This window comes from Lasiodiplodia theobromae (genome assembly GCF_012971845.1).
Source record: "Lasiodiplodia theobromae strain AM2As chromosome Unknown scaffold_13, whole genome shotgun sequence".
NCBI classification, from domain to species: domain Eukaryota; kingdom Fungi; phylum Ascomycota; class Dothideomycetes; order Botryosphaeriales; family Botryosphaeriaceae; genus Lasiodiplodia; species Lasiodiplodia theobromae.
The window spans coordinates 110,622-135,598 of record NW_023336333.1 but is presented as its reverse complement, the minus strand read 5'-3'; the positions used below and the strand labels follow the sequence as shown (position 1 = coordinate 135,598).

Below are 24,977 nucleotides of genomic sequence, written 5' to 3'. Positions count from 1 at the left end.
GAGCGCCTGTCCGCGTGGCTTGGAGAACGCGGGCGAAGGGCACAGGGAGGGAAGGTTTGGAGCATCCAGATCCAACAGCCTCGCTTGGACTTTTGGCCACGGCTCAGAGAAATCGGGGCGTCCCTGAAACGGCCACTGGTTGTGGATCACCTCGCGTCTCTCGAATGCGCCAGCCTCAGGGAGCACGGAGCTCCGTGGACCAGCGAGGAAGAAGAGGGATTTTCGGAGCTGCTCCAGGCGTTGAGAGAAGGGAACACGTGGATGAAGATCTCTGCTCCGTACCGATGCTCGGATGACGCCCCGATGTTTCAGGAGCTGAAGCCCATTGTTCGTCGCATTGTGGATGCAAACCCCCGGCGAGTTGTTTGGGGAAGTGATTGGCCACACACGCAGAGGCACAAAGACCGCGTTGGAAGAAATCCTGAAGACACAGAGCCCTTTCTTAAAGTGGATGACGGGCGCTGGGTTGAATCTCTTAGCACATGGCTGTCGGATGATGAGTGGAAAGCGCTTTGGGTGGAAAACCCATGTGATCTGTACGATTTTGTGTAAAGACATATGTAGATGGAATCGTAATTCATATGTATCTTACAAGGCAATAACAACAGTAATAATTAACGCATATAATCTGAGATCACCATCAGCATGAGGGGAGCGACGGTGAGGACTGCGTGAATGGTTTGTCGAAATACCACCGAGTGACATCAGGAAATGCATTACTGAATGCATCGACACAATCATTCACTGCAAAGCTGTAATAATAGTTCCGCCTTTCGTCCACAGCAGACACCACTCTCACGAACGGACACATCCCGCTCTGGATTCTGGAACCAGTATCAGTCTCAAGCCAAGCTCAGGCGGTCTACGAGAGCTAATTCCTCGGAAGCGGCCCCGCTCCGAGACCAGCATTGACACACCGCAGAGGGGCTTGTGATGAAAGACGGTGAACCGAGGAATCCTTCCCCCACACAATCTGGGCCTGTGTGGAACCCCCCGCTCAATAGCGGGACCACCCCGCAAAGCTTGTGTGCAGGACCAGCTCGGCTTGTGTGCACGTATAAATCTCGGCATCTGGGCAGTCTTTTTGATGGAAGAAGCATTCAGGCCAACTCTTTCTCTTATTTTGCTCTGTTGCAAGACATTCTATTCTCCTACCTACGCCGCCATGGGAGACGACAACAAACCTTCAGAGCAAGTCTCTGTCAGTGACAAGGGGGTCGGGAGTATCGTGCAAGATCCGAACACCAACCGACTTGCTTTAGCTCAAGCATTAAGCCCAGAAGACTTTGCAGCAGCTGAAGCTTCGGTCAAGAAAAAGCTTGATGTAAGACTTTTGCTGACGGTCTGGGTCATCTTCATCATGAATTATTTGGATAGAGTAGGTTCCGGATGAGGCTTGCGAGTGGCTCACCATTGCTAATTGCTTATTGCAGAACAACATTGCCGCAGCCAAAGTGTCGGGCATCAAGGAGAGCTTGGAGCTGTCTTCTACCCAGTATTCGACCGCAGTGGCTGTCCTATTCGCCGGCTACGTGTCCATGCAGATACCATCGAACATCTTCCTCACACAACTTCGACCATCGATCTACATTCCGACCGTAATGGCTATCTGGGGAATACTTTCATGCTGCACAGGAGTTGTCAAGGGTGTTGGTGGTCTTTACGCGTGCCGATTTTTCCTCGGAGTTGTTGAAGCCGCGTTCTACCGTACGTTGCACCTACCCCTTTTCTTGGGCTCCGGCTGACACCGCATCCAGCTGGTGCTCTGTTTCTAATCTCGTCATGGTACCGGCGCTCTGAGCTTGGAGTCAGGTGTGCGATCCTCTTCTCTGGCTCTCAGTTGGGAAGTGCATTCTCCGGCCTCATTGGCGCTGGCATTCAGCATGGTCTGGATGGTAAGAGAGGAATGGAGTCATGGCGCTGGCTCTTCATTATTGAGGGCAGCATCACAGTCTTCATCGCCTTGTGCGCCATGCTCATCCTCCCAGACTGGCCTTCCAACACCAAATGGCTCACACCAACGGAGCGAGCCGTCGCTGAATGGAGACTGATCTGTGATGCGGGACAGGTCGATGAGGATGACGAGGCCTGGAGCTATGGCTTCAAGATGGCCTTTGTCGACTGGCGTCTCTACCTGTTCGCCTTCATGTTCCTTTGCATCCAAGTCGCCAGTGCTACGTCCAACTTCTTTCCCAGTGTCGTCGAGACGCTCGGTTTTAGCAAAGTCAATACTTTGCTTCTCACCGTTCCGCCTTACATCATATCCCTAACCGTCACGATTTTCAACAACAAGTCCGCGGACCACTTTCACAACTCCTCCTTCCACGTCATGTGGCCCCTTGCGATGGCCATTGTTGGATTCGTTGTGGCCGCTGCAACTTTGAACACGGGCGCCAGATACTTTGCCATGATCCTCATGGTTGTTGGGGGACACGGTAAGCCTCAGTCTATTTAGATGCAACGGCAAACGTTATTGACTGAAGCTACTCTGCAGGCTCCAACGCTGTCGTGGTTGCATGGACACAGAAGACCATGCTCCGGCCCCGTGTTAAACGTGCTGCCGCTGTTGCATTTGTCAATGCGATTGGAAACACCTCCCAGGTATGGCGTTGTCCCTACCCTCTTTCATCATAACACACTAACATCAACAGGTCTTCAGTTCTTACCTCTATCCTGACGAGTCTGCCCCTCGGTACACTCTGGCCATGTCAGCCAACTCGGCCTTCGCCCTGGTTGGCATATTCATGGCATTACTCATTCGATTAGTCTTGCAGAAGGCGAACCGAGATCTGGAAAGGGGCACGCGTTCTATTGGAGAGGTCATGGTTGGCGAAGCGGCTACAGAAATTTCTGGAATTACTGAAGAAGAGCGAGAGGCACGGAAAAATGGGTTCCGTTACATCACTTAAGTGAGCCTGATTGGGAGACCGAGAACGTAAGATCTTAGTGTACCGAATGATGATTGCCACTCCGAGACGGTGCTCTCGCTCTCCACTCACACTCAATGCTCAAGGTTTGAATCAAGATCAGTACACTTATGTCATGGGAAGAAAAGTGTACATAGCGAGTGACTAGATGGATAACGAAGCTGGCCAGCTGTAAAAGAAAAATGTCAAGACCCATTCCCATCAAGCGATCACCGCCACATGGAATCGGTTCAGAACCATAAAGAAATGGCCTGATACCTCGTTCCACGAAGCCTCGACTAACTGCTCTAAGAGCAGTTGCACCTGTTGGGGTTCGCATTCGTGTTCCAGTGGCACTCGTTTCCGGTCTTCTTGCACTGTAGGGCATTAGCCGCCGTAACCACCCCCAATAGTAATCAGTGAATACTCACAAGGCCCCCAGTAGGCGCACCGCAGTTGCACTGACGACTGTCGCCATTGACTTTGTAGTTGCAAACCTGGTTTTCCTTGTTGCAAGTCTACAGTCTTGATTAGCCTGTGAGAGATGCAAACTGAGGATTGTAACTGACGCCCTTGTGGTTGGCTCTTGCAACAAGTCCATCAATGTCCTGGGCCGGTGCAGCGGCAGCTGAGGCAAAGCTCATGCCGGCAAGCAGGATAGAGACGTAGGTGAGGGTCTTCATGTCTGTTGATTGGATTGAACTGTTTGGAAGAGAAAAGGGCGACTTGCTGATGCTCTTCAGAACTCCATCTCTGCCATCTTATATATTCGTCCTGTTGCTGCTATTCCATGCGGCCAGGGCGACCGGACCGCCAGTCTGTTCCCATCAGGCCTTCAATCCTTCTACATGTCCCACAAAGAAAGACGTCGGTGAATGACCGTGGCAAATGCATTGCCAGCTTACTGGTAGGGCAGATGTGTCGTCCACGAGGAGTGACACAGAACCGTCGTTCGCCAATTGCCCCCCGCACACTCTCTTTTGCGCTCTCGCCTCCGATTGGCTGGCCGGCGTCGGTTTGCTCCGGTATGACTGTGATACAAGCTCCTTCAAAAGCGTTCCTGTGCTGACTACCCCACATAGCTGAAAATCGCTTTGTCTATCATCGGCATGACTACAGTTTAAGCCACCACAAATTCCGCGAAGCTAATAAATATTGAGCAGTGATCTTCGAAGGCCTCCCAGCATTATGATCCGCCCTAATATGCAGAATCCCTTGACCCAGCCTTACAGTTTGAACACTGTGCAACATTTGAATGCCCTTACGGCGTTTCCAACCTCCGACTTGCCGACCGCATGAATTTGGCAGCTGTATCACTGTCAAAACAAATCTAGCGAAATTACTTGCTTTTCATAGCCAGCCGTGGTTGCCATGTTTGCAGCATGAAGCTCTTGATACATGTCTCTTCCTACCCAAACGGCTCATGCATCATAAAGTACCTGATTCATTTCTACTTAATCATTGCTGGGGGCCTTTTACCTTCTGACTAAAAAGGCACGCTTGATACTGGGTCTTTCGTGGGATCATAAGATGCGTAATAATTTAGCTCCACCTGTTCTTGTAGTGCTTAGGTAGTGCTTAGAGAGTACCGCATCTCGTGGTTGTCACATTTGCTCATGAAAATTCTCAGATCGCTGATTTCAGCTTCTCCTCAGCACTTGAATCCCTTGATTCTGACAAGCGCGATTGTTTTAGATTTGTACACAAGTAAGCACGCCAACATCTACCTTAACAGATCGATGCATGACTTCATAAACAGCGCTAAGATGGGAACACAGCCCGCTGCCCACGTCAGCGACATGCAATCTCCGATGCAAAGGAACATATTAAGATTCAATTGAGAGGTAATGGAGCCCAAAAGTCCAGCTTGATTCGCTACTTCTAGGATTTGCTGAAAATTCTGGCCGAGATGGCTTTCAGAGGCTCAGATTTTTCGTGCTTCCAAGTCGTTAAACGCTTTGGTCACGGGCTGCTGTGAGAAATTCAACAGGAGTGCCGTGTAAAATCTGAAGGGTCGTACAGCAGAACCATCGGTGGCCGTATTGCCCACCAAAACCATTGAAAGCACCAGTTGACTGATAGTGAGACTGCTGTACAGCGTCAGATCACTGTTGCGGGCCCCCACCACGGTGCAGTGCGTGCACAGCATGTCCTGAAATGATATCTCGCGCATAGTGATCGGATCCTTTCTGCTCCTTTGCATTTGTGGTGAAAAGCAATATGAGTTAGTTCATTGTCGCTACCTTTGCAGTGGTCTGGCATTGAAGAACCAGCGGGGTCGTCTTGGTTGTTTCACGAGGCAATAGTAAGGATACGCTATGCAAGCGGCCCAAACCGAAACCGAAACTCTCCGGAAACGGAAGGTTGGGCATGATTATGGCGTTATTGATGTACATAGCATTCGAGAGCCCGGCGGTAGTCTTGAAAATGGAAGATGTTTATGATTTTCTCTGCTGATCTCTACATCCCCACCAGAAATGGAGTTGAGACTTCTGGTCAGATGAAAGTTTTCACGTGAAATGTCACATGAATCGGATTAATAGTTGTTGAGTCCGCGGAGCAGGCTGAGGGCTGCGAAGGACACCAAATCAGCTTCTCCGCAACAGAGAATTAGCATCCTGCCCTGGTTTAATTGGGGCTAGGGGTGATATCTGGCAGCAGCAGGGGGCGGCAGTGCCGGTTCTGCCGCGGCATTGCCCCTGGATGTTTCGCGCTGCTGGCAATACAGTACGTGTGGCTGTTATCTACTACCCGATTGGGCAGGACGCGATCGTAGGAAAGGACACACCTACCCTTTCTGCAAGGGCTGCTGGACATATTTCCTAGGGCGTCTTGCTTAATGTGGTGCTTGCAAATCTTCTAATACTTGCCTAAGCAGAACTTGCAATACTGCCAGACGTACCGGCAATGCCGGCAGCGAACCCCTCTGCCGGTAGAATTAACCCCTAATTGGAGCTGACTGTCGTACTTTCAGCAAAATTGATCGTCAAAGCTAGCATTTTACTGGATATGACCCCGCTCGTCTGAAGCTTGGGACTGGAGTTCTTTATGACCAACTAGCCAATCGGAGTTCCCGGGCTGAATTAAGCCCCCCATACAGATAAGAGATCCCCACACTTCAGTCGTATTGGATGGAACCCATACCACCGGTCGCTAAGCGTGTAGAACATGTTATTTTTTTAGGGAATCATTTCTGGCCGCTTAACCTGTCTGGAAAAATTTAGCTGCTGTAAGTACGCCTCATAGTATGTGTTGTTCAGCTGGGTGGTCCGCAAAGAGTCTCCGCCCCGGCTCGGGAACAGACTGTAAGCCAATGGGTGGATCCGCGGTTTATTCTTAGCTCTACGGTTGCAGCCACAGCACTTTGAATGGAAGTCCCCACTGTGAGTTGGGGATCATGAGCTGGCAGTTCAAAAATTTTCACTATTTTGATCCCCTAGCAGGCCATCCTCATCGACAAACACCCTTTCCCTCCCGGTGAACCTCTGCAGCACACAGTCGACCCCCGATTCAAAAATGCATTGTTGTTTGAATATTCGTCATCTCATCAACAAGTTCTTGACAAAGAAAGAGAAAAGCTCACCTCCGAAAATATCTGATCCACAGTCCGATGACGAGGAATTGAAAGCTGAATCTGATGAACTTCCAACGGTTCTTCCCCTCTTACCTGTTCCTTCTAATCTTGTATCGCCTGAAGACGAACTTTGCGATGTTTGCAAAGGTCTAAGTCTCAGTCCCAAACAGTTCGTGGTCGATCAAAATGAAGACCAAGCGTGGAATTCGCCTCTCATCGAGAAGGAGCTGGTAGCAGATATGTTGAAGAGGAGTAACTGTCCTTTGTGTCGGTTGATTATCACAGCGCTTGGGGGACCCAAACTGCCCTCTTTTGAAAATGGGGAGCCGGTGTGGGTGACCCTGGATTCGCATACTGATGGATCAATTCTCGGCCCAGATGGGGATAATATCCTTCAGATCCGCAACCTGTGTCCATACGCTCGCAAATTGGAAGGGGGAAGCGTATCGGCGCGTGAACAGTTGCCATTTTTCCCAGAAATTACCCTCCTCGCCAACGATTCTCCGGTTCCGTCAACAACCCTTTTGGCCAGGCCCATACAGCAAGACAAGATTGACTTCAGAATGGTTCGAAAGTGGATCGCGATTTGCGAGAATGGCCACGGGCAAGACTGCAACAAAAGCAAGATGCGAGACCACCAACTCCAGCACCCGGTCGACATCATTCCCGAGTTCCGGCTGGTCGACGTTATCGACAATTGCTTAGTACGGGGGGTCAACGTCGGTAGGACCAAGTACGTGACTTTGAGTTACGTTTGGGGACAAATCGACTTCCTTCACACTTTAAAGAGCACTGTGGGCCGTTTCGAACAGCACGGTGGACTCACGAGGCCGGGAGTCTACGAAAAGATCCCATGGACGATCCGAGATGCCATGCAAGTGACGAGGAAGATCGGGCTTCGATACATGTGGGTGGACAGTCTGTGCATTGTTCAGGATGATGATAGCGGAAACAAGGAAGAGGCAATCAGGAAAATGGACCTCGTATACGGAGCATCTTTCATAACAATCCTGGCAGCTACAGGTAACGATGCTAATGCTGGATTACCTGGAGTGCGGCCAGGGACGCGAAACTTTCGCCAACCTATCGAACAAATCGCCCCTGGCTTCAGACTGGCTTTCAAGCCAACGCACCATGACTACATCAGTAGCTCCACTTACTACACAAGGAGCTGGACGTAAGTGTTCCGCAAAACATCACATCTGCAGCCTTCTTACTGTTAATAGCTTCCAAGAGCATCTTTTTTCCCGGAGAAACCTCATCTTCATCGGCGGACAGGTAGTTTTCAACTGCCAACGAACAGATCAACTCCGCGAAGACGTCGTGTTGGAGGATGCGGAGACTACTCAGATCCTTTCTCTAGACAGGAGCTCAAATGATATCGGAAACTTTGAGGGACTCATTCAGTCATATTCTGAGTTGAATCTTTCTTTCGAGACCGATATTTACTCTGCGTTCGCCGGAGTTGCCAGGTACATCACGCTGGAACTCGAAACAAACTTGTGCCACGGGATCCCAGAAGCTTATTTCGATTGGTTTCTCTTGTGGGCGACATCGAACACTGTGAGACGTCGTCAATGCGCACCAAGTTGGTCATGGTCAGGATGGATTGGAGGCGGCTGGCCGAATATGTGGAACTGGTACTCACGCGACATCAAAAAAGTCCGGAACGCATTGCAACACCGAACTTGGATCATCTGGTACCAGCGCGTAAGGCAAGAGTCTACCGAGTGCGTACCGGTCTGGACCTACAACAATGCCAATCCGTCTGGGCAAAGAAATTTCTATGGTGGCCCAATCAAGAGCCGGTTCCCTTTCGACTGCAGCCAGACGGCCCCAACACCCCGAAAGCTCCTCAATGCCCCCGAATATTGCAAAGATATCCTCAATCCAAACCCTGGATCTGGGTTCCTGCAGTTTTGGACAGTATCTGTGACTTTCTACCTCAACTCATCACCGGATGCAGATGCAGAAGCCCATATGACTCCAAGTAAGTGGCGATGCCGCCTTGGGATATTCGGTAAAAGCGGACGAGAGCTTGGGCACGTGCTTGTGAGTGAGGACTGGCAACGAGCCCATGTGCCAGGAGAGCATGAGTTTATACTTTTATGTGAGGGGAGGGACGAACGACCAGAATGGGGAGCAGAGGACAAGGAAGAAGGTTGGAAATATATGGCCATGCTCATTGAACGGCATGGCGATTGGAATGAACGCGTTGCAGTGGGGTCGATTGGGAAGGATGATCTTTCGGAAGCATTGGCGGAGGGAGCAGTCTGGAAAGAGATTGTTTTGGGCTAGCTTAGATGTTGGGCAACATGACGAACACAAATTCAAATTTCCTACGCTTAAAACTACAAATTTGTCGAACTTTCCATCCCCTGACTATGAAGACTTCTCCGCCTTCCCCATTGCTGCATGAAACGGGCAGCCCGGCCAATGGTTCGCATGCGAGCTTGCGAAAAAGGGCTTGAACGCTTGATCAACCTGCCTCAGCTCTTTCTGACGGCTCACCTTCTCTCCCTGCTCCATACTCTCCATTTTAGGCCACCATGCCGTCTCCGGAGCAGGGTCCGGTAGCAACGTTTCCATTATCCAAAACATCGCCCCAACCACCCAAATGATAATCGCTTCCAGGACCGGGTTGATAGGGTCAATTTTATGCACCTTCAACGTTGACGGCAGCGACAACGCAATAGGCATCGCACGCCCAAGCCAGTGCAGCGGCCTTGGGAAATAGCGGAAGCCAAACTGGCTATAAATGGCTTCGGCGATGAGGTGGCCGCGCTCGGTGCCCTCACGGGGCGTGTTTTCGAATTCTTCGCAGTATTTCACCGTCGCGTCCCAGTCGGATGGAAACCCAATGAGGTGATTGTCCTCTTCGGTCACGAAGTACTTGGCCATGTCTTGCCAGAAGAGATGTGCGGCAATCTTCTGCTTCTCAGACCATCCGCGCAGTCCGAGCCGCAACCTCAAGCGGTGCACCAGAATCACGCTGAATGCGAGGGTGTACACATAGTCCTCATTGTCGGAGAAGCGTCCCGGGTATTTCTTGGCCCAGTATTTGTGGAGCTTGTTGATGCCTTCAATGGACTTCTGTGTGCGAGGGTCGTTCGGGCCGTAGTACCACCACAGGGCGTTGTTGTTCTGCGTCTCTTCTTCTCGCTGCGTTGCTTTGGAGAGGACCTTGTTACGTCACGTCAGAAGGACATAATTTAAGAAAGTGCTTCTGAGCACTGACCTTGCCACCATCGTCCCTCCACACGACCTCGGCTCCGTGAGGGGTAACAACAAAATTTGGAAACGTCAGAGCATAGATAAGATTGTTCGCAAAGTCGTTGAGCCCATATCCAGTAGATAGGCGGTAGATACGCTCGTAGTCCGTGTGAGGATCGAGGCTCTCGATTTCGCGGTTGATCCAGTGGTACGCCGGCATCTTTGTCAGAAGTTGCAGAATTTGTGGAGCGTGGCTGAAAGGATTCAGTATGGTGAAATATGATGTGGCTGAAACGCTAAATTCAAATTTCTTGAATCATTTTTTTCTGTTTTATACTCAATGAAATCTGAATCAATAGCCTTGACAAAAAATGACATCCTTTTCCGACCCGATCCAACCCCGGCGAATTTGATTGGTCAGTCTCGGCCGAATCCCCCATCCGGGCCCACGTTCGGCCCTCACAGGTTCCGTACTGGACCGATTCACCGATTTACAACGGGTGTGGCTGAACCGGCTAGTGATCTTGTAGATATCTTAGGCTGCCTCGTACAGTGAGTCAATGCACTATCGGTAAATACGGGTCTTGGGGGAATCAACAGGCAAGTTCTTTCCCTCCTCACCCAAGCATTCTTTTCTTTTTTCATGAAAGAGAAACCTCTGTCATAGTGTAGACACTTCCAAAGTGCTCTGATATATCTGGCACAGTTCATGGAGGTTTTAATCAACAAGATCGCTTTCATTCATGAGCTGGCCAAGAAGCGAGTTTACGAAGTTCGGCAATACATTCATGCATTCATGAAATCATTTGGAGACGTACAGATGGGATGACAGCTACTTCATATTCATGAGAGATGTGATTCATGCTCCTCTAAAACACTTCGGAGTTACATTTCAGTCAGACAGCAGGGCATTCTCATCCATCTCCTCCGTTCTGTAGAAACCCAACGATTTCAGCATCGGCTTATCATCGAACCGGTACAGATAGACAGTCTCGCCAGGGGAGGCAAAATGCTGGTACCGGTACCATGACGGAATGCAGAATGTGTCACCCCTCTTCCAGGCAATCATCTCCCCATTGATCTCCGAATATCCGGAACCCTCGATGACGTGGTAGACCGCCGAAGAAGTCTCACGTCTGGAAGGCGATGTGCTACCCGAGTTGAGGCGCTCCGCCGAGCCACCCAAGATGCGGCTCACTGCAGCTAGCGATCAGTACAGAGCTCATGAGACGCAATTTAGAACCAGATTTCCACATACCTTCCCTCCCATCCTCCTTCAGATACGGCACAGCCACCCACTCGCCCGCCGTCCCATCCAACCTCCCCTTCATCTTCGCCCACGGAAACACGATGGGCGAATCATCGGTATCGATGTCCTCGGCCGGGTACCGCGGGTCCTTGTAGTGCTCGACGAAGTGGACGGGGAAGTGGACGAAGTTGGGCAGGTCGAGGCCGTCGAGCCAGATCATGGGCTGCGAGCCGCCGTTGCCGTGGTCGTGCCAGTTCCACGTCGGCGTCAGGATCACGTCGCCGCGCTGCATCGGCACGCGCCGGCCGTGCACGGCGGTGAAGCCGCCAGACCCCTCGATGACGAAGCGCATGGCGAAGGCTGTGTGCCGGTGCGCTGGTGCCGTCTCGTGCGGCATGACCAGCTGCAGGCCGGCGTAGAGCGTGTCCGTTGTGAACGGCGCCTCTGTTGCAGAGTCAGTGTGATGTCGTCGGGGGGAGAACTGTAGAGTACGGCTTACCGCGCTTGGGATTGACGAGCATGAGGACTCTTCTCTCGGCCTGTTTCTCTGTGACGAGTTCGCCTGCTTGGATGAGGAGCGGCCGGATCTCATCGTACTTCCAGATGTAGGGGATGGTGCGTGGGTCAGGCGCAGGAGGATTGAGCCTCTTCATCTGCTCCCATAGGGGCAGGGTGGCGGTAGACTCCATTCCCTTAGTGAGGGATTCATACTTGGTTGCCTTGTTATCAGGCGAAATAGTGGTGGTTGTTTGAGCGGACTCAACAATAGTAGACATTGTGAAATAACGATGTGGTTGTGTTGCTTGCTGTGGCTAATTGATGCACGTTGCAAGATTTCTGCCTCGGGCCATCTGCTCTAAGTATACCGTGTTGGGGTGATCTGCAGTTGATTAAGTTCAGCGCGGGTCCTCTCGCGGATCGTTGCGGGGAGATGCGGGGGGAGTGCACGGAAATGTCGGGACCATGAAAGCGGCAACATCCATGACGGGTCAGGAGTCGGCAAATCTAAAAAGGAGCATTTTGATAAATGCTGCCGGTGATTCCGTTGTTTGAACGACCGACATTCTAGAAATCGTATTGCGTCAACAACGATGAACAGCGCTATGTCTGAACTGGAAAAGCTGGTAATGAATGGCAACTGTCTCACCAAACCCGATCGAGCTAACCTTGCCAGATTGAGGATGTTGCTTACCCAACAAACTGTCTCTCGTTTCTCACAAAGATTCCGTTCTCCGACGCCACGGCTCCGGGGCCCAAAAACGACGGCCTGAAGCTGAATATTCTTGTTGTTGGTGCAGGGTTGGGCGGCCTGGCCACGGCAGTTGCGCTCGGCAGACGCGGACATTCTGTGACCGTCCTGGAGAGGGCAGCAGAGCTCGGTGAAGTAATAAAACTTTACCCCCATTCACTGCAACATGCTCACGTTCGCAGGTTGGGGCAGGTATACAGGTACCCCCGAACTCCGCTCGTCTCCTCCTCTCATGGGGGATTCAGCCCTTTCTTCAGGATAAGGTCATCGCGCCTGAGAGTATCACCTTTCGGAGGTGGCAAAGCGGAGAGAGCATTGGGTTTACCAAACTCAAACCCGAGTTCGAAGACAATTTTGACGCTCCGTACTACGTCATCCATCGGGCTCACCTCCACGACGCGCTGCACAAACTCGCAGAGCAAAGTGGAGCAAAGATCCTCATTAACAAAAGTGTTGTGAAGTACGATCCAAATACTCCATCTGTAGAGACGGACAATGGTGAGCTCTTTACCGCGGATCTTGTCATTGCAGCGGATGGGGTCCGCTCAACAGCAAGAAAAGTGGTTCTGGGAGGAGAAGATATGCCAGCACAGAAGACGAGGTTCGCTGCGTACCGTGCAACTGTTCCCGTGGAAAAGATGCAGAGCGATCCCGATCTTGCTTCGATCCTTGCAAGGCCCGGTATCAACATCTGGTGAGCTCCCAGGATGATTTTAGGAGAAACAATGGCTGATTCCCGTCGTACTTGAAGGATTGGAGAAGACAGGCACTGCATGACATATTGTATTGCTGGAGGAAAGACATTCAATATGGTGCTTTCCCATCCAGACTCACCAGATGCCGCGATATGGGAGTCGGACAGGGTACTGAAAGACATGCGCGCCCAGTTTGAGGGGTGGGACCCAAGGTATAGTGATGCTCTGATGTTGCTCAAGCACACCGCTGATGATACCAGATTGACCAAGGTGATCGGCCTTATCGACAAGACCCTCAAGTGGCCGTTGATGAGTGGGACCAAGCTGCCAACGTGGATCGCACCTTCGAACAAGCTTCTGATCCTTGGCGATGCCGCTCATGCAATGCTGCCATACATGTCTCAAGGTGCTGCAATGGCAGTTGAGGATGCCGCAGCAATTGCAGAAGCACTGAGCCTCATCAACAACAGAAAGCAGGTGCCCAATGCCCTGAAATGTTTCGAGAAGGAGAGAATGAAGCGCGCTGGAGATATGCAGACGGCAAGCCTCTTGAACGGAGTGATTTGGCATTTTCCAGATGGTCCAAAGCAACGTGCTCGAGACGAGAGCATGAGAGCAGAGGTCGAAGGGAGGATCTTTTCTGAAAGCGCAAATCAGTGGAGTGACCCCGCTACGCAGGCATGGTGTTATGGGTATGATGCCGAAGATGCCATTCGCAAAGCTTGGAAAGCTTCACACCAGACCAACGGAAGCGTGAACGGAGGTTCTGTTTATAAGTAGCCTTTAGTTTTGGATAGTTTAGCAGCCCAGATCAAATGTCAGATGCCTCGGTCTCCGTTTCACTATCACCCTACCGCAAAGTGCTCCTGAAATTCACAGGAACATGACAAGAGTGATAAGAAGGATAAAAGACAAGTTGCTGCATCTGAGCGCCTATTCCGCTAACTGTTGAATATAATGATGTCGTAATCTTGATTGTCTTGTTGAGAAGTTGAAGTTGTTGATTGTGATTCCCGGACCAAGTCGGCAGGCAGGTCCAAAAAATGCCTCACGTTTTCCAGCTATCTGTTGATGAAGATTACACCTGCATATAAACTTCATACACGAAAGCACAGGTCCACGTTCGAAGCATAGCAGTGTTCACCTTAGAATGCAGCGGCTTTTCTCGTAGGTAAATCATTGGAGGAAGTTTGACTATCTAGTGCATTGAAAGATCCAGGAGATATTTGGTTCAGGCTAAATAACTTGCATGCCTGCCAGTGAGACTTGGCACTCCCTCTATGCAAACTTGACACCATTCCTTAGCGTGCCAATTTCCGAGATGTTTACCTCCATCTTCGTACCCGGTACGAGGTACTTGGGTGGATTCATCCCGGCACCAACTCCTGCCAGTGCACATTAGCAACCTGAGACTCATGATGCGTTAGAATCCACTCACCTCCAGGTGTCCCGGTCATGATCACAGTCCCCTTCTTCAACGTCGTTCCGCTCGAGAGGTACGAAATAATATACGGCACCGTGAACAGTAGGTCAGCCAACTCCGTATCCTGTCTCAGCTCCCCATCCACAACGGTCTTCAACTTCAACCTCTCTGGTTCTCTGATGACAGCCGCTGAAACCAGTGCAGGACCAAGCGGGGCATAGGTATCAAACCCCTTGGAGAAGCTCCACTGTGGGACTCTTCCAGCAAACTCGGGATTGCGTTGCAACTTGCGCGACGAGATGTCGTTGCCAGCGGTGTAAGCTGCAACGTAATCAAGGGCCTCGGATTCTGATACGTCCTTGGCGTCCTTGCCAATCACAACGCACAGTTCGCCCTCATAGTCGGCCTGATCATCCTGAGCAATCTTCGGGATGACAACGTCGGCATCATGGTCGTGAATGGAGGTGTTGGGTTTGAAGAAGAGGGAGGGAAAGGGAGGGGGCGAGCGGCCTGCTTCCTTGACTGTTCTTCGGTGTTAAAACTGTGATGCAAGGCGGTAATAGATCACGTGCGGAGACACGTAGGGATACTTACTGTGGGTCTTGTAGTTCAGCCCAATGCAGCGCACGATGGGCACATCTTCTTGAGACAGAGGGCCGAGCAGCTTTTGGACAGTGACGGTCTCTTCAGTGACTTTGGTGGCACCGGTGGTGTCGTAAAGATCGGTGCCTGAGATGACTTTGGCCTTGAGGCCCGTCTCTCGCGTAGTGTTTCCGAGATCGAAATCTGGATTCGATAAGATTGGTTCGCCGTAAAGTGTTCGTCCGTCAGTTGCGACGAAGCGGATCAGTCTTTGCCATGCAGTCTTCATCTTCAATTTTTTTTTTGCAACTCTCAGAAGGTGATTATTCAACGGGTGAATGTTCAGGTCTGATTTCTCGATAAAAAGTTAAAGATGTTGGATCCCAAGACTGACGTGCGTTCGGTTGCCGATGAGAGCATCCGGGCCACACGTGACTTACCGTTCTTTCCCCGGTGAAGCCAAAGCGGACCACCTCTTTCTGAACACGGTTTTCACAGCCCGCCATCGACCTACTGAGCCACAATTTGCACGTAACCAATTCCATAGCCCTCAAATCCACCACCGTCGATAAAGACCTTTCCGGCCTAATCGGGGCGTCTCCCAAAAGCTTTCGCCGCAGTCCACTGACCTGGCGATCTGGCGTGACAGCCGCCCTTCCCCGACAACAAACGGCCGAACCAGCCCCTACCTTTCCTTACCCGGCCCTTCTTCCGTGCAAATTTCCGCCCACACATTCCCCCACACCTCCTCCGAGCGGACGATGCCTCCACGTCGGGCGACAGATGCCGATGGGGACTCGGACCCAGAGCGCAGCAAGCGCCGCAGAATTTCCCTAGCATGCTCCACATGCCGTTCCAGGAAATCGCGGGTAAGTGTGCCTCGGTGTTGTCCGATCATCTCCGTCCTCCAATGCCCCGGTTCGCTAATCAGGGGATCAACAGTGTGACGGCAAGCGGCCCAAGTGCTCCAGCTGTACGGCTCTCGGCTTTGAGTGCAGCTATGTCCAGTCAGCATCGTCGTCCAACGTCATAGTCGGCAAGGAGTACCTTTCTGATCTGGAATCCCGGCTTGAGCGTGTTGAGGCCCGCCTCTTCGCCGCCGCTAATGGCGAGCTCCACGGGGACCATATCGGTAGCAGACCGCTCCTTAGTCCTTCGAATAGCAGCACCAATGCGGCACCTCCCCAGGCCACGGCGCCAGAGGAGGATGAAGGAGGCACAGGTACCGAGACGTCGGATCAGAGGACCACAACGCCACTCATTACCTTCCAGTTCGAGCACCGCAGCGATGAAGCCGAAGGCGCAACAGACGGGATCGGCTCCATCAGCTTTGCCGATGAAGAGGATTCCGCCTTCCTCGGCCCGTCATCCAACATCGCTTTCATGCGGCACCTTGGCCCCGCGTTGGCGCGCATATCGCCTGCGGGACGGGCCGACACGGTATCATCCATACCGTCTCACCTGGAGGGTGAAATGGTCAGGACGTCCAGGAGGGCATCTCCTCCCACAAGCTCGGGCCCCTCCCGTTTTTCGGCCGCCACTGCCAATGGGGGGAGAGAGAATACTTTCACCTTACCTCCCGATGAGGATGTGCGTAGGCTGATGAACATGTACTTCTCAAACACCGGCATTCTATTCCCTTACATCCATGAGGAGACGTTCCGCCAGAAATATGAGGAGATGAAGCGTAAAGGGCCAAGTTCAGTTCAGAAGACATGGCTGTCTTTACTGAACGTAATGCTCGCTTTTGCGATAAGCACCTCACACGGCCAAGAATCGTCCTTCGTCACGCGGCAGAAGGATTCTGACGTCTTCTTCCGCCGTTCCATTTCGCTGTGCAAGGAACAGATGTTCCGAGCGTCAAATCTCGAGACGGTGCAGCTGCAGCTCCTCACCAGCCAGTATCTTCAAGGCTCCCATAAATCGCTGCAGACGTGGATGGTGCATGGTGTTGCGGTCAAAGGTGCACTTCAGCTGGGTTTGCACTGCCAAAATGCGTCCGCAGCATTCACGCCAATCGAGAAAGAGTTCAGAAAGCGGACTTGGTACGGATGCATTCTGCTCGACCGGACTCTAAGCATGACGTTCGGTCGCCCGCCATCGATCCCAGAGGAGTACATCAAAATAGACCTCCCCGCACCCGAGCCCCCGTTGAGCAACACCGCTGGCGTTGTTGACCACCACTCGAAAGCCATCAGCCTTATGTTCTTCAAGGCCACTATCTCCTTGTACAGTATCCTGAACCAAACCATAACCCGCTGCTACGACTCCAACCTTGGCTATTCCACTGGCCCCGTTCCCATCACCAAAACCGTCCACCACGTCTTCGCACTCGAAACGCAGCTGCAGGACTGGAAGAGCAGCCTCCCTGCTGATTTACATTACCATGAACCCAAATCCCCACCCAACACCACCACACCCGCCTCCCCTCTGCCGACCACAAACCTCATCCACACCCGTGCGGCCACCGTTCTCATCCTCCGCTTCCTCAACCTCCGCATTCTCGTGCACCGCCCCATCCTGACCACCATCCTCGACTCAGTAGCAGCCAACGCCCCACACCATCCCCCAGACCTCTTGCTCAAGCAAGTCGGCGCATACAACCTCAACTGCTGCCTCGAGTCGGCACTGTCCATCATCACCATCGTGCGCACGACGCTGCGCTCTGCTCCGCAGGCGCTGGGCGCGTGGTGGTTCACGCTGTACTACACGTTCAACGCGGCGCTGGTCATCTGCGCGGCGTTGATCGTCCGGCGCAGTGGTAGTTGTAGTGGCGAGGCGGTGCCCGGGCAGGGCTTCGCGTTTGCGTGCGAGGATGCGGAGGCGAGGGACGCGTTGGACGCGGCCATCGAGGCGTTGGCGGTGCTGGATAGGGGGAATCGGATGGTGGATAAGTGCCGGAATCACTTGGGTGGGTTGGTGGCGGTTTTGAATAGTGTTTGTGAGTGGCTTTCCTTCTTGCGTAACTCACTGTGCTCTCCATTACTTCCTTGTTATTGAGCGTTTGATGCTTTGCATACATTTACTGACCGTATGGGTTACAGTCGTGTCCAAAGAGCCGGCCGTGGAGGCGGTTTCGAGCTTGCTGTCTCCACCGACTGGTCCCGGGGCTAATGGTTCCGCAAATGCATTCGGGAACGGTGCGATTCCTGATCTCAGCAATCCGTTCGGTCCATTTGGGACGTCGCCGGCAGGCGTTGAGCTGGGCGAGTTCTTAACGGATATGGACACTGAGATATTGAACATGTTTTTTGCGTAATACTGCCGGCACCGGATCCCCAAGCTCGCCTTCGCTGCTGCCTCTAACGCTATAGCGGGTGCCGAGAGATCCGATCCCTCAAAACGAATTTTTATCAGCATGTAGGCTTGTAATATTACAAGAAAAGATAATGATAGGAGTCCTCCGGTTTGTTTCTTGGTTCCGCATAGTCTAGGTTTAACTGTATCTTTCGTCATCTGTTCTTTCTTACTAGCCAATGGCGAGCTTAACCATAGCCGCGCGAAATTGAATGCCGTTCCCCGAGGGGCAGAGTTCGTGAGCCGACCAGGCGCTTTAATCAACCGAAAGTCCTTTCCCCATATGAAATCCCGAAAAGCTATTATCCAAACCACCATTAAGCACTTGTGGCATCTTCCCCCTTAGTCCAATTAACAATAGTGACTTCAGTACCCTCGCCTCGCCGATGAGGCGGCACGAAGCAGTCATAGTATCTTGGCATGATGAAGCCGAGAATGATCATGAGCAGACAGAGGTGTGCGAGAATAAAGCCGGATATCATCATCGGGTCGTAACGAAGGGAATAGAACTCAGGATAGGCGAAGCTGAAGATGATGGCCAGAGTGGGACCGCTGATGTACCTCAGTAGGAAAGGGTGGAAGGCAGGAATATTCCAGTTCCTCCCACCGCCGACAACAACGTTGAGGTCACGCCGCAGTTGGTTTCCCTGTGAGAGCAGAGGTCAGCGAAGCTGGGAGGTAAAGGGTTGATCGAGCCTTACAGAGTAGAACGCCAAGTACCAGAATCGGCTGAGGAAAACGTTGGCATCCCAGAAACTCGGTGCTTTGGAGTCCGGTGTCTTCGAGATGAGAATGGATACGAGGGAGCAAACGATGTAGGTGCCAAATCCAGCGCCAGCTCCTGCCCCAGGGTTTGAAATGCCGTGTGCAACCGAGATTCCGATAATCTGACCTCCAAAATATCCGACGTTGTAGACGACGAATGCAGGCAAACCTGTCTGGCCAACAACGTCTCTCCAGCGGTAGACGGTAGTGGCGCTCACAACCTCCGTCCAGACCACGAAAATCAGAGCCACGTTGTTAATCCATCTGTCGATCCCGTCCAGAAGGTAATAGCCAAACTCTGTGCAGTATGGTAGACACATGAGAAACGATATCAGTGTCAGCACAGTGACAATGACCGGACGCGAGAGCTTGAGTCCCGAGTCCACAACCAAAGTTACGACAGCGTCAAGCATGACAAAGGCGGAGCTAAATCCAAGAACAACAAGGGTGAAGAACAGAAGAACGGCCCAGAAGTTGGAGCCGGGCATCTGAAGCACGGCCTCTGGAAGCGTCAGGAATCCCACGACGAAAGCACCCAGCCGGACGCCATCCTGCGGCCACCTGCGAAGATATCCGACAACACCGAATACGGCAAAGGCCGCAAAGTTCTCAAACAGGACATTGCTGCCGCAAATGAGGATTGCATCCATGACGGCATTGGAGTGTTTTGCGTTGTAGGATGCGTACGAGGTAAAGTAGCCGAAGCCAATGCCAGTGGAGAAGAAGACCTGTCCAACGGCAGTTTGCCAGACAGTTCCAGATGCTAACTGATCACTTCTCCATGTTGCCCACAAGAGTCTAACACCCTCCCGGGCATTTTCAAGAGAGAGAGCACGGCCCACGAAGATGATGGTAGTGACGATTGGCAATCCCATGGTGAAGTATACGACGCGGCCAGTAAGACCGACGCCGCGGAAGATGGAGACCCAGATTAGGAACCAGATAAAGGCGCTCCATCCGACGGTTTCCCCGAGAATGGAGATGCCTGGGTAACTAGTGTACTCTGCAACCTGACTGTTTCCCGGAGTCAAGCTCCCTTCAACAGAGTCAACATTGTGGATGATATCGTTCCAATAAAACTCTTCAATTCTACCTTCCCACGGGAGCGGGCTGGTGAAGGAATGGCGGAAGTAGTTCATGATCCATGCTAAGTTGACGGTGAAGTATTGGACAACAATGAAGCTGACGAAGACGGGGCCCAAGCCCACGCCTTTCAGGCGTTTATTGATATTGTTGAATGCCATAAGGGTTCCTCCTTGGTATGCTTGGCCAACGGAAATCTCCAGGATAAGCGACGGGATGGCAATTAGGATGACAGCCATAAGATATGGAATGAACCATTGGAGGCCGTAGTTGTTGTAGACGACAGACGGATATCGCAGCAGGTTGCCTTGGCCTGCACAGCCACCCATGGCGGCGAGAAGAAACGCAGCTCGCGACGGCCATTGGTCACGTCCATCTTCTGATTTTTGCGGAGGGGGAGCGAGCCAACCGCCCACCTTCTTGATGTATTGTGAGACCGCCATTACTGAAGCATTTCCATAGGTGGGAAGCACAAGAATAAGGCAAGGGGAAAAAGAAAGGTCCCGAGAGAGCGGTAGGCAGACTGCAGGTCGAATTGGCGGTTTTATACCAGGTTCACTGAACCCGTCCAGCCAAGAATCATAACGAGTGTTATGCGCCGCAAGCCAAGACAGGTTTCCGATGGCGGCTCCAATGCGTGGCGTGAGTGGGCGGAGAGGTCAGACAGTTTGCCGACTTCCGCCTTGACGAATTCTTGGCCCGTCTTGGCTCCCATTGCGTGCGACCCACGTGCCAGTGCCATGGGAATTCAGATAGATGAGACCTATCGGATGCGTTAATAAAGTCTCTTTTGACAGCTAAAACGAAACGAAGAATGCAGCATATGGTGTGGCCGTGATCCGGGACCATGGTACAGAAGCCTGGCGCTAACGAACCTTTTCCGCATTCCTGGAGGCAGCCAAGACTAATACGATTAGAGGAACTGTTTACAGCTGCGTCTGCTCTCCGTTACACTGTGGTCGGAGAATAGCCCATTGTTAGTGGTATCGTGCCAACAAGAACGGAACATAGCCAATAGAGTGTTGAAAATTCCCGGACACCGTTTGTGTATTCTGTAGGATTGCCCCAAAAACAAGAAAAACAGCCGGCGGCATTAAAACAAGGCCTTAAAGAGATCGTCAGCCGCCTCCACTGCGTCAGCACCCGCCGCCACCCGCAGTGGCGCCTGCGCCTCCGCCGTCACTCAGTCGTCCACAGGCTGACCCCACCGGTGGCACATCTCCCGCAAGGACCACCCCACCTCGCTGTAACCCCACGATTCCTTCTTCTCACCTACAACTCCGGCGTGTCAGTCATCAAACCCCCCATGAGCGCTGTCGGGTATCTCGTCCCCGCGATCTCGGCTTCGTCAACCAGCTTCCGTACTTTGGCAACCTCAGCCGGGGTGATATCCACATTAACGGCCCCAACGTTTTCCTCGAGGTTCTTGATCTTGCTCGTCCTGTAAACACCATCAATATCAGCAACCCACACGGTCACATACAGCATTTACTCACCCAGGAATCGGAAAAACATCACCCCCCTGCGCCCACAACCACGCCAGCGTCAGCTGCCCCGGCGTGCACCCCTTCTCCCTCGCAATGCCGCATATCGTATCCGCCAGCACCAAATTCTTGGGCAGATTCTCGTCCGAGAAGCGCGGGTAGATGGCGCGGCGGTCGCCGGGGCCGAAGTCCTTGGAGCTGCGGAACGCGCCCGTGACGAGGCCCTTGCCGAACGGCGAGTACGCGACGACGGCGACGCCGAGCTCGCGGCACGCGGCGAGCAAGCCCGAGGTCTCGATCTCGTGCGTCACGGGGCTGTATTCCATCTGCACGGCCGCGATGGGGTGGACGGCGTGAGCGCGGCGGAGCGTCGTGGCTGAGACTTCGGAGAGGCCGAGGTGCTTGATCTTGCCTTCGCTGGTGGTGGTGACGGTTGTGTTAGTCATGGTTGATGTTTCGGGGTGGGGGTTGGTGCGAAATACTTACGCTTTGAGCTCTGCCATGGCCTGCACCGTGTGCTCGATGGGCGTCTTGCCGTCCACGCGGTGGAGGTAGAACAGGTCGATGCAGTCGACGCCGAGACGCTCCAAGCTACGCTGGCATGCTTCTTTGACGTGCTCGGGGTCGCTGCGGAGGAAGAATCTCACGTCGGGAGAGCCGAGCTTGCCCTCGATGATGCCACCGAATTTAGTGGCCAGGAAGATTTCATCACGTTTGCCCGTCCGCTTGAACCACTTCCCGAGGAGATCTTCCGAGTCACCCTGCCTTGACAGTCAGATAAATTTCTTGCACAACAGAGGGATCCAGAGGTAAATTACGTAGACGTTGGCCGTGTCCCAAAATGTCTCGCCGAGCTCCAGGGCGCGGTCGAGGAACTTGAACCGTTCCTCATCGGGCGCAGGCTCTCCGAGTTCTATAGACAAACCCATCAATCCGAGCCCCAGACGTGGGACGAGGGGGCCGTTGGCGCCGAGTGGCTTTGTCGGGATGGGAGACATTGTGAAAATCTGTCGGGAGTCTTGCGGAAAAGTCTGGTGGATTGTTTGTATGAAATGATGGTTTGGTAGTTCGAAACACCCTTCCCACATCTTGAGTCCCTACTTATACTTTTCGTTGTACATCTTTCGTGGTAGAAACGTTGGTGATGGAGCCTGGCGGAGTTCCGTCCGGAGGTCCGCTGGGGGCTTCTCGAAAGTGGAATCCGCCACACAACACTTCTTGGCGGAATTCCGCTTTGCATCCTCTACTGGCTGCGACTAAGAGGCGGGTGCGTGGAAACATCCTGACGCTCGTTTTCCACGTTCCTGGTCATCCTGAAAAGAAAGTCTGTAACTGTCGGCCATTTTCAAGGCTGATTGATATATCAAAGGTAGACCTCCTCGATCTAATGGTGCGCCTTTAAATTCAGTCAAACGGTGATCCAGTTTCGTAATACCATCCCTTTGCGGCATCGGTCCCAAGGTACCTGGTGAAAGTCAGATCGAGAATGGTTGTACTGTAAGGGGGAGCCATACGACACGATATACATCCGCCCGAGATCGTCTACATCGGAGCCTTTTCCACTGTGCAAAACCTCTTTCACAAAGCAATTAGAGATTGTCCAATGAGGCTTCTCCCTCCATGCCCGAGTGAACTCGAATGATGATGATGCGTCCCACAGATGCGCGGAGAGTGTCCAACGATGCGCCCTTCCCCAGGGACCTACATCAGCGACTATGGTCGCACGTCAGCTAATGCCTTTGGGGAAAAGGTCGAATGGGTTACCGTCTCCATTCTTCAGCAAATGGTATTTGCTGAGAAAGAAATAGCTCACGAGCACGGTTCTTCTCGTGCACTCTTCAAGTAGCCAGGACTGCACTCAGAAGTTAAGCACAATCATTGAATATATTACGGGGAGAAACATACATCCCAATGAGGTGGATCCGGGCCTGCGCTAGGGACGTTGGCAAATTGATCGCGATGTTGTTCAAGCTGTATTGTCATTTCCTTCAGGGCTGGCATTGCAGTCTCGGCATGCCCGCGCTGCCGGATGTCACCATCAAAGACGCGAATAATCTGGTAGAGTAGTAAAGCTTGGATCATGATGAGCAGATCTCGAGTTGGTCTCGATTCGGCAGGGTTGTACTGCTGAAGCAAGTTGGATGCGTTTGCATCCAAAACCTTGAATACAGCTGCCTCGTTTGCCGAATTCTTGGTTGCATAAAGCGCCGAGGCTGTAAAGGCATCGAGTATGGCCTTGGGCATATTGTCTTCGTACATCCGCGGATGCAGAAACGGTGTTTTCATCTTCAAAGCCATGGTTTTGGGGAAATTCCGCACCAGATCAATGATGTATGCGCTGGCAGAGTTCGGGTTGCCCAGTTTGCCTTGATCAAGTTCTTCCTACAAGCCGGTGAGAATGCGCCCTCACAAAATACAAGAACACGACAAACCCTTAGTTCATAAAAGTCTTCATAATCTTCTCGGGTGAACGTCTCCCGGGTCGAGGTCGATTGAGACTCTGGACTGCCAAAAGAACTTTCGCGACGATCATCCATTTGGTCAAAGGCGCCACTGCCAGTAAGAAGGGCAGGCGTATCTCCCAGGTCCATGTGCAGATCCAAATCGTACCCGTTCATGAGTCCGGGCATGATACTCTCAAAGCCGTCCGCCCCCATCGCATTGCGTGCAGCGAGGTCGAGGTCAGGTGCTGCAGCGGGCTTCTGCGACTGGTCTGGCCTCCAGGGACCAGCGGCGGACGGGTACTCGCACGCCAGACCCTTTTCCGCACATCGCGAGCAAGGGAGCTGCAGGTCGCAGCGCCGTTTCGCCTTGACGCAGCGTCCACAGCTCTTGCGGCGGGGTGGCGGGGCGGCTGCCGAGGCGGCGCTAGTGCTTGTGGCGTAGGTGAGCGACATGGTGGAGTTCCGCGAGCGAAAGTTTTGAGCGGGAAGGTAAAGTGAAGGTGGAGTGACGGAGGCGGAATTCCGCTGCATCGAGTAGTGCGCGGAGCTGCACAGCCTTACAATCCTGCAGGATCGGTCGTCGGGGAATCTGACGTGCAGTGAGGACTTCAGCTGGGCAGCCTGGAATTGGGGGCCGCCCCTCAACGGGGCTTAGCGTGATAGCATCAGGCAGCACCATCCACACACGCTTCGTCACCCACCGTTTCTCACCTACGTATGTTGCTCATGAACAACGATTGGACCTGGGATCTAATGAATGCGGCAGGCCCTGGCAATGCTTCAAACCCACAAAAGGCCCTTGAGGTACTCGAGCTCTCGGTCCAGCATACGTACCGCCACTCTCAGCACACGACGCGCCTATTCAGGAAATCTATGTACAAGTTGGGGAAACCCCTCGCAGCAGCGTACGCAACGCCTTTACCAAGTACCCGCGTGTCCATAATTTTATCCAGCGCAACTTACTCCAAGCATCCGCCTTCTTGGAATCATATTCAATCCCTCTACTCAACCAA

At 52.6% G+C, this 24,977-nt stretch overlaps 10 protein-coding genes across 10 annotated transcripts; 3 read left to right on the top strand and 7 right to left on the bottom strand.

Annotated features, from left to right (window-relative positions):
* Nucleotides 1–1,165: 1,165 nt before the first annotated feature.
* Nucleotides 1,166–2,909, top strand: LTHEOB_4823 (MFS transporter; the record flags this gene model as incomplete). Its single annotated transcript, XM_035513900.1, has 5 exons — nt 1,166–1,378; nt 1,434–1,707; nt 1,758–2,435; nt 2,495–2,601; nt 2,652–2,909. 5 exons carry the CDS (start codon nt 1,166–1,168, stop codon nt 2,907–2,909), a joined length of 1,530 nt encoding a protein of 509 aa, XP_035374265.1.
* Nucleotides 2,910–3,214: 305 nt separating this feature from the next.
* LTHEOB_4822 (uncharacterized protein) lies at nt 3,215–3,589 on the bottom strand (the record flags this gene model as incomplete). Its single annotated transcript, XM_035513899.1, has 3 exons — nt 3,215–3,283; nt 3,338–3,424; nt 3,476–3,589. The coding sequence occupies 3 exons, from the start codon at nt 3,587–3,589 to the stop codon at nt 3,215–3,217; spliced, it is 270 nt and encodes an 89-aa protein (XP_035374264.1).
* A 5,273-nt stretch (nt 3,590–8,862) lies between these two features.
* On the bottom strand, nt 8,863–9,913 carry LTHEOB_4821 (Trans-anethole oxidase protein; the record flags this gene model as incomplete). Its single annotated transcript, XM_035513898.1, has 2 exons — nt 8,863–9,663; nt 9,719–9,913. 2 exons carry the CDS (start codon nt 9,911–9,913, stop codon nt 8,863–8,865), a joined length of 996 nt encoding a protein of 331 aa, XP_035374263.1.
* A 672-nt stretch (nt 9,914–10,585) lies between these two features.
* LTHEOB_4820 (Gentisate -dioxygenase protein) lies at nt 10,586–11,718 on the bottom strand (the record flags this gene model as incomplete). The annotated part of the gene is made up of 3 exons (XM_035513897.1): nt 10,586–10,890; nt 10,952–11,386; nt 11,442–11,718. The coding sequence occupies 3 exons, from the start codon at nt 11,716–11,718 to the stop codon at nt 10,586–10,588; spliced, it is 1,017 nt and encodes a 338-aa protein (XP_035374262.1).
* Nucleotides 11,719–12,033: 315 nt separating this feature from the next.
* LTHEOB_4819 (uncharacterized protein) lies at nt 12,034–13,666 on the top strand (the record flags this gene model as incomplete). Its single annotated transcript, XM_035513895.1, has 6 exons — nt 12,034–12,066; nt 12,117–12,326; nt 12,374–12,885; nt 12,943–12,974; nt 13,020–13,098; nt 13,147–13,666. 6 exons carry the CDS (start codon nt 12,034–12,036, stop codon nt 13,664–13,666), a joined length of 1,386 nt encoding a protein of 461 aa, XP_035374261.1.
* A 498-nt stretch (nt 13,667–14,164) lies between these two features.
* LTHEOB_4818 (Fumarylacetoacetate hydrolase) lies at nt 14,165–15,180 on the bottom strand (the record flags this gene model as incomplete). Its single annotated transcript, XM_035513894.1, has 3 exons — nt 14,165–14,271; nt 14,325–14,831; nt 14,904–15,180. The coding sequence occupies 3 exons, from the start codon at nt 15,178–15,180 to the stop codon at nt 14,165–14,167; spliced, it is 891 nt and encodes a 296-aa protein (XP_035374260.1).
* Nucleotides 15,181–15,729: 549 nt separating this feature from the next.
* On the top strand, nt 15,730–18,150 carry LTHEOB_4817 (C6 transcription factor; the record flags this gene model as incomplete). The annotated part of the gene is made up of 3 exons (XM_035513893.1): nt 15,730–15,760; nt 15,823–17,832; nt 17,936–18,150. The coding sequence occupies 3 exons, from the start codon at nt 15,730–15,732 to the stop codon at nt 18,148–18,150; spliced, it is 2,256 nt and encodes a 751-aa protein (XP_035374259.1).
* Nucleotides 18,151–18,505: 355 nt separating this feature from the next.
* LTHEOB_4816 (Sodium chloride dependent neurotransmitter) lies at nt 18,506–20,365 on the bottom strand (the record flags this gene model as incomplete). The annotated part of the gene is made up of 2 exons (XM_035513892.1): nt 18,506–18,835; nt 18,890–20,365. The coding sequence occupies 2 exons, from the start codon at nt 20,363–20,365 to the stop codon at nt 18,506–18,508; spliced, it is 1,806 nt and encodes a 601-aa protein (XP_035374258.1).
* A 943-nt stretch (nt 20,366–21,308) lies between these two features.
* Nucleotides 21,309–22,518, bottom strand: LTHEOB_4815 (Pyridoxine 4-dehydrogenase; the record flags this gene model as incomplete). The annotated part of the gene is made up of 4 exons (XM_035513891.1): nt 21,309–21,477; nt 21,533–21,937; nt 22,007–22,281; nt 22,339–22,518. 4 exons carry the CDS (start codon nt 22,516–22,518, stop codon nt 21,309–21,311), a joined length of 1,029 nt encoding a protein of 342 aa, XP_035374257.1.
* Nucleotides 22,519–23,246: 728 nt separating this feature from the next.
* On the bottom strand, nt 23,247–24,417 carry LTHEOB_4814 (Ras small monomeric GTPase; the record flags this gene model as incomplete). The annotated part of the gene is made up of 3 exons (XM_035513890.1): nt 23,247–23,372; nt 23,426–23,902; nt 23,953–24,417. The coding sequence occupies 3 exons, from the start codon at nt 24,415–24,417 to the stop codon at nt 23,247–23,249; spliced, it is 1,068 nt and encodes a 355-aa protein (XP_035374256.1).
* Between the last annotated feature and the right edge of the window lie 560 nt (nt 24,418–24,977).